General features: G+C 43.6%; 1 protein-coding gene across 4 annotated transcripts in view; it reads left to right on the top strand.

The window, feature by feature from the left end:
• LOC135109779 (G-protein coupled receptor GRL101-like) overlaps nucleotides 1–6,490 on the top strand; it is a 44,832-nt gene extending 38,342 nt beyond the window's left edge. Inside the window, exons 22-27 of one of the 4 annotated variants that reach the window (XM_064021430.1) lie at nucleotides 792–990; nucleotides 1,903–2,050; nucleotides 2,777–2,868; nucleotides 4,358–4,575; nucleotides 5,621–5,754; nucleotides 6,311–6,490. In XM_064021430.1, the coding sequence (XP_063877500.1) occupies nucleotides 792–990; nucleotides 1,903–2,050; nucleotides 2,777–2,868; nucleotides 4,358–4,575; nucleotides 5,621–5,754; nucleotides 6,311–6,356 (837 nt within the window). In that variant the 3' untranslated portion in view covers nucleotides 6,357–6,490. Of the gene's footprint in view, nucleotides 1–791; nucleotides 991–1,902; nucleotides 2,051–2,776; nucleotides 2,869–4,357; nucleotides 4,576–5,620; nucleotides 5,790–6,310 lie in introns of those variants that run through there. The other 3 variants (XR_010272906.1, XM_064021432.1, XM_064021431.1) reach the window with 3 other exon arrangements.
• The last annotated feature ends 1,187 nt before the right edge of the window (nucleotides 6,491–7,677 follow it).

Genomic DNA, 7,677 nt, shown 5'->3' with positions numbered 1-7,677 from the left:
TTAAGTTAAGGTAAACAGGAAGTGTTTTTGTTTTCTTTTCTTCTAGTCTCCTTATTTTATTGTGTTTTTTTTTTAAGGAGAGGAGATGTGGGAATGATTACAGGTGATTGAAGTGATTTATAAAGTGTTTTGTTTTGTTTTTATATATGAAAGAGAGGGAAGGTGTATGTTTGAAGGGGAGGGAAAGGTGATTCAAGTTGGTAAAAAAAATTGGTTTAAGATTATCAGAGTGCAAGTGAGGTGAGAAAAACTTGTTATTAAAGGTAATTAAGGTGGCTGGCTTTATTTATTTATTTTTTATATGAAAGAGAGGGAAGGTAGCTGTGAATGTTTGAATAGGAGGGAAAGGTAATTAAATTTGGTAAATATTATTCAAAAGGTACTAAGACTGTGGGAGTGCGATGATGGTGGTTTGAGACTGTAAAAGTGGAAAAGAACACTTTGTATCAGAGAAGGGGTGGAAACTTTTTGTTTATAAACCTCCCTTCCACCTCCTCCTTCTCTTATTACCACAACTCCAATCGATACTTCCATTATGAATACTGCAACGAGTAATAACACTTCTACCATTACTACTACCACTACTACTACTACTACTGCTACTACTACTGCTACTACTACTACTACTACTACTACTACTACTACTACTACTACTACTACTACTACTACTACTACTACTACTGCTACTACTACTGATAATAATGATAATAGTAATAATAACACTAATAAAAATAATGATAATACAACGAATACCACTACCACCACCACCACCACCACCACCACTCACACAGGTGCACTCGTTCCTCATCACCAACCTGGCGCTGGGTGACCTGTGCATGGGCCTCTACCTGCTGATCATCGCGGCCGTGGACATGAGGTACCGCGGCGTGTACTTCATTTACGACGCCGTGTGGAGAACCTCGCCCCTGTGTCAGCTGGCGGGCTTCCTCTCCACCTTCTCCAGTGAGCTTTCCGTGTTCACCCTCACAGGTAGGAGACTTTGTGAGAGTTTCTTGTAATCTTATTGGTTATTTTGACGTTTGATATCATTGTTTACTTGGCTTATAGATGCGTTATTATTGTGTGTGTGTGTGTGTGTGTGTGTGTGTGTGTGTGTGTGTGTGTGTGTGTTAGTATAGTTTAAGGACATTTAATACTGCTACTGTAAGACTTCCATTATTTCTTCTTCTTTTTCTTCGTCTACCCCTCCTCCTCCTCCTCCTCCTCCTCCTCCTCCTCCTCCTCCTCCTCCTCCTCCTCCTCCTCCTCCTCCTCCTCCTCCTCCTCCTCCTCCAGTATCTCGTGGCAAGGTGTCTACGCATTTCACTCTAATTTAACTCAACTTAATCTCCCTCTATCTCTTTTTCCTTTGTATTATTCTGTGTACTCAAGTTTTCTCCACTCCTCTTATTACAAAGTTCTCACAGGCAAGGGGATCTTTATTAGTATCCCTTTCAATCTCCGTTTTCTTTGTCACCTTCATGAAATCGAGAGCTGAAGTGTGGCGGGGGGTCTTACCTGGTTTACAGATGCGTTATTATGTTGTGTGTGTGTGTGTGTGTGTGTGTGTGTGTGTGTGTGTGTGTGTGTGTGTGTGTGTGTGTTGGTTTAGTGAGATATTCATTACTGTCACTATAATTACCAGAAATTCCCATTAATTCTTCCTCTTCCTCTTCCTCTTCCTCTTCCTCTTCCTCTTCCTCTTCCTCCTCCTCCTCCTCCTCCTCCTCCTCCTCCTCCTCCTCCTCCTCCTCCTCCTCCTCGTAAGTCTCACGCTCCCAAGTCATGTGTCAATTAGAAGAGAGAGAGAGAGAGAGAGAGAGAGAGAGAGAGAGAGAGAGAGAGAGAGAGAGAGAGAGAGAGAGAGAGAGAGATGATGCAGTGCGGTGTCCCCCTCCTCAGTCATCACGCTGGAGAGGTTCCTGGTGATCATGTTTCCCTTCCGTGTGCCGCGCCTCACCATGGGCTGGACGCGCGCCATCATGGGGGGCGTGTGGGGCTGCGTAGGCCTTCTCTCCGCCCTTCCGCTCGCTCCTCTCAGCTACTTCAAGTGAGAGAGAGAGAGAGAGAGAGAGAGAGAGAGAGAGAGAGAGAGAGAGAGAGAGAGAGAGAGAGAGAGAGAGAGAGAGAGAGAGATGGGGTAGGGAAGTGTGTGTATTCTGTATGTATGTATGTATAGAGATCACACAATCTAAGTTTGTCTAAGCACTATGTAATCTATTATGGGTCGATTGGGTGAGTTGTACCTTGAAAGCTCGCCCTGGGTTCGATCCCCGGCGAGTCCTGTCCCGGTGCAGCTCCTCCCTTACGTCCCTCAGTGTCTGGAAGAGTTCTCGTCGCTTCACATTCATCCACGGAATAAGATCACGAGGTCTGTAAACAGTTTCGTGGACACAATGTATCTCAACTGTGTGTATTATTGCCACCGTAAACTTACATATACATTGCTACATACATTCACTCATATACATTTCATTTGTACAGTTATATATTTATCTGACCTCGAATCTACACGAGAATGAAGAGAGCCATAAATATCTATAAATTATACCCCGGACACAATTTATCTTTTAAGTATATGTATTTTCGCATTCATAAACATAAAACACAAACATTATGCGGTTATGTATTTATCTGCACAAATGTACACGAAAACACCACAAAATCCATAAACAATACCATGAAAACAAGCTACCTCTCCAATCCGTGTATCTTTACAATCATAAACACTCCCAGTCTTTTAATAACCTGACCACATCACACGTCACTTCTTCAGGAACTTCTACGGGCGGTCCGGCGTGTGTCTGGCGCTGCACATCACTCACGAGAAGCCGAGCGGGTGGGAGTACTCCGTGTTTGTCTTCCTGGGTGAGTGCCTCGCTCTGGGTGACTTGAGGACAGTAAGGCTCGTTGAATAGCTCCCCTGATAATACCGTCATATTCCCTGAAGGTGTAAATAAGGAGTCCTTTTACTGCGTGGTGCTGTGGAGAGGAACTGGTGTCGGCACTGGGTACTGTGACAATAAGAGCTGATGGATTGACTAGTTACATATGAATAGTTTCCATGGTAATAGCGTCATAAAGCTTGGGAGTGCGAGGATAAGGTGTGATTTTCAATGTGTGTAGAGAGGCGGTGTAGTCGGTAACGGCCGCGGGTATTGGGATCGTATGGGTTGATGGATTGACTCGTTACTATGAATAGCTTCCGTAACAGTAGCGTCACTTGGCCGTGTAAGGATAAGGCGTCTTTTTCAGTCTGCAGGTGCTGTGGAGAGGTGGAATCGATAGTGGTTACTGAGAGCTGGATTGACTGGCTGAATTTCTCCCTTAACCCTTTCACTGCTTTTTGCCGCATCCTTCCCTAATCTCGGACCACTCCGAGACATCTTTTCTTGTTCAGCAGCCACTTCCAAACATTGTACTGGATAAAAATTGCAAAATCTATTCTTTTTTTTATCTTCGTCTCTCTTTTAAATGCTTCTAAGGACTTCATACATTGCTTTCAGTGCTCAGAATTAGCGTGTTTCCAGTGAAAGGGCCAGTAAATATATCATATAACGTGGGGGTGTAGGATAATGCGTCCTTTGAGTGTGTGGTGGAGAGATTGGTGGCATCTTGTGGGCACTGGTATAGTAATATTGATCGTTGTGATGTAAACTTTAAACAGAGTGAAAATGAATGTTAAATGTTACTTCACGTCTGTCCACTACTGTACTTTGATTACCTTTGTTATATATGGTAACTGGCTGGTTTATTGAAGGCTTTCTATCCTGGCGTCGTTACCTGCCAATCAAGGTGTTCGTGGAATCGCACCATAATAACATTTCCATTATGTGTTGACTGTTGATAATAGAGTCAGTGGACATAAAACTACATCATTAGACGAATGAATGGACTCATAGACAAGCTTTTTTATTCCATTATTAGGATTCCTTGAATAGCTCAGTTTTCTGTGGCCATTTAAAACCCCTTCTTGTTTTCTCCCGCGCAGTATTTAGCCCATTCTTGTTTTCTTTTACATTAGAGAATCATCGGGATTATTACATTTTCTTTGACTAATTAAAACATCTACTCATTTTCTCTCGTTCATTAGGTAACCCATTCGCGTTTTCTGTTACAAACAGGAAAATTATCAGAGTTGTCACGTTTTATTTGACCAGTAAAAATCTTCTTTACATTTTATTTCGTATATTACTCAACTCATTCTCAGGATTAGGATCCCCACGTTTTCTTTTACCAGTAAAAGCATATCCCCGTTTTCTCCAAGCAATCGCCAACCCGGTGTCGTTTTCTTCAATAGCAAAATCCCCACGTTTTCTTTGACCAGTAAAAAACACCTCCCATTTTATACAAGCAGTCGTCAACCTGGTGTCGTTTTCTGTGATCGCCGGGTCGTACTGTGGGATGTACCGGGCAGCTCGTACCTCCAGCGCCGCCGTCAGGAGTGACCAGCAGGTGCGGGAGTCCTCGATGGCCCGAAAGATGACGCTCATTGTGGTGACGGATGCGGCGTGCTGGCTTCCCATCATTCTGCTAGGCCTGCTGTCCCTGGCTGGGGTCATCATTCCTCCGCAGGTGATGTGCTGAGTGAGTGAGTTGAGTGAGCGAATGAGTGACCAAGTGAATGAGTGCGTGAGTGAGTGAATGAATTAGTGAATGAGTGAGTGAAGGCCCTGTAAGACTAAGCAGGGCAGGTGGTGGAGGAAACATGTAGGAGGGACATGGGAAAAAAAAATAAAAGAAGGTGAGGGAGAGAGAAAAGGAAGTGGGTTATGAAAGGTTGTTGTTGTCGATTTGTTGTTGTTGTTGTTGTTGTTGTTGAAATCATACTTTTCTCTCTTCTTTCCTTCTTTTCTCTTCTATTTGATTTTTCTTCATTGGTTTTTGGATCTCTCTCTCTCTCTCTCTCTCTCTCTCTCTCTCTCTCTCTCTCTCTCTCTCTCTCACTCTCTCTCTCTCTCTCTCTCTCTCTCTCTCTCTCTCTCTCTCTCTCTCTCTCTCTCTCTCTCTCTCTCTCTCTCTCTCTCTCTCTCTCTCTCTCTCTCTCTCTCTCTCTCTCTCTCTCTCTCTCTCATCTCTCTCTCTCTCTCTCTCTCTCTCTCTCTCTCTCTCTCTCTCTCTCTCTCTGTGTGTGTGTGTGTGTGTGTGTGTGTGTGTGTGTGTGTGTGTGTGTGTGTGAGTAACCTTCAATGCATGCCTCCCAATTTACTTAATAATACAACTTGTTTATTTTAATTAACTTCCAACCGAGTCAGCTTACCGTGTCCTGCTTCTCTGTCCTTATTCCTTTTACTCTCTCAGTCATTGTTCCCTATTCCCTTTCTGCCCTTGTTCCCTCTCATCCATCCTCACCATCACCCTTACCATCCTCGTCACCCTCATATCACCCCTCACTCTTCTATGACCCATTCTATAACATTCTATTTCACCAGTAACCCTCTCCCATATCTCCCTTCCTATATCTCCTTCTCTCTATATCCCTCTCACCTATTCATCTCACTAATTATTCTCATTATTATTCCGGCCTTGTCGTTTCACCTGGCGTCCCTTGCTTTAGTTCACGAGCGCCACACCTGCGGACTTAACTGCGACGCCCACCTGTACCCGCGTCCCTGTACAGGTGTTCGCGTGGGTTGCTGTATTCATCCTGCCTCTCAACGCTGCCGTCAACCCGCTCCTCTACACGCTCTCCACGGCGCCATTTCTGGGGAAGGCGAGGGAGCGTGTCCTTGACGTACGCCACTCCTTCAAGCGGTCTGTGTTGCGTCATGCAGCTTCCCCCTCTACTGGTACTTGTCCGTGTCCTTTTCATTGTATCTTTTAAGTTTGTTTTGTTTGTCCTTATTCTCTGTAACTTTTTTGTATATATATATATTTTTTTGTATTTTTTAGTTTTGTTTTAGTTGTTTTCTTTGTAAGGTTGATTTTTCCGTTTTCTTTGTGGTTGTTCTTCTTCTTTGTACCTTTTAAGCTCGTTTGGTTGTTGTTGTTTTTTTTCTTTATGGTTCTTGGTTTTCTTTGTATCTTTTTCAGCTTGTTTTGTTTTTGCTTTTTTTTATTTGTATCGTAACTTTTTCTTCTTTGTTGCTCCTTTTTCTTCGTACTACTTGGGAATCTGGTTTTAGTTCTTTCCTTGTACCTTTTACGCTTGTTTAGTTATTTTGTTTGTACCGTTTATTGCGTGTTGTTTTTCTGTGCACCATTTGAGTTTGTTTGTGTTCCCACTGTGTCCTAAATGCCTAATGGAATAATGTAATGGCGTATACAATCCCACCATGTCCGAAAATCCTCCGTTCATGTCCCAAACCAGCCGAGATGTCCACGGGCGAGGCTGCGTTGATGGTTTGCCAGAGTGACATCACCGCGCCCACCAGACTCCTCTTCCCTGACGCCACCCACCGCCTGTACCACCACCACCACCACCACCACCTGCACTACCACCTCCACCACCACCACCTGCACAGAAGCCGCCGCCGCCGCTGCCCGCCGACACAAGCCTTCGTCAGGAGTTGTGAGGATCTGCGCACCCACACCAGTGAGAAGTGAGTGAGTGAGAGAGAGAGAGAGAGAGAGAGAGAGAGAAAGAGAGAGAGAGAGAGAGAGAGAGAGAGAGAGAGAGAGAGAGAGAGAGAGAGACAGAGAGAGAGAGAGAGAGAGAGAGAAACAAAAGCTTAATTCATATGACGAAATAGAAAAAAAGGAACAAAAGAGGAAAAAAAAACATAAAAAGTAGAAACAAAAGAGGTAAAAAGACGTAATTTCTAAGGCCAAAACAGAGAGAGAGAGAGAGAGAGAGAGAGAGAGAGAGAGAGAGAAAGAGAGGATAACGGTGGGAATGTTTATAATGACTTCAAGTACCAATCCTAATTTAATATTTGAGTAGGAGGGGAATGCCAAGTGTCTGTGGCCCACAAACTGCGCACCGTCAGCCAGCGTCGTCCAGTACAGCTTCCAATGATGAGATAACAGTCCATATTCTGAAACACTTCCACGCCGCACCTCCACGACATTCCAAAGGTTTCAGTTGAAGTGACGGGTTTTTATGGGTGATTTTTATGGTTTTATTGACAGATTAACAAGATTTCTACATTATGAACAGGAGAAGCGCTCTTGGTAACCCGGCTAATTGTCTGTGCTTGAGAGAAGGGGGTCTCAGAGTAAGGGCCATAACAGACGGGAATTCATGAGAAAAAAAAAACTCGTCCTTGGCGCCAACCGCTTGTAGCAACTTGATATGTGAAAGAGTTAAGAAAGTAGGGCGGTGCGTCTCCCAGACAGTCAGTTCCCCGGTGCTGTATCAAGCAGGTGGAACAGAGAGTAAAGGGGGAAGCAAGGAAACAAAAGCTTAATTCATACGACGAAGCAAAGAAAGGGGAGGAACAAAAAGGAGGAAAAAAAAAGGGAGGAAACGTAATTTCTAGGGGAAAAAAGAGAAAATTAAGGACAGCAGTATAATGTCTAACACTGAATACACTGAGGGGAAAAAAGAAACGAAAGCTTTGTATCTATGGGCGATCGCAGGGAGAGAAAAGAATGTAGGTAATTTTTTTAGCAATATATTTTTGTTCAACTCTGAATACAACACACTCATGCGTTTTGTATCACAGAACAACCAAGTAATCAAATTTCTCTTGGAAGATAACATTTCATGAAACTTTTTTTTTAACATATGACCAT

Source organism: Scylla paramamosain, chromosome 19 (assembly GCF_035594125.1).
Source record: "Scylla paramamosain isolate STU-SP2022 chromosome 19, ASM3559412v1, whole genome shotgun sequence".
NCBI classification, from domain to species: Eukaryota; Metazoa; Arthropoda; class Malacostraca; order Decapoda; family Portunidae; genus Scylla; species Scylla paramamosain.
The sequence above is the reverse complement of the archived record's forward strand: the minus strand, read 5'-3'. Positions and strand labels throughout refer to the sequence as shown.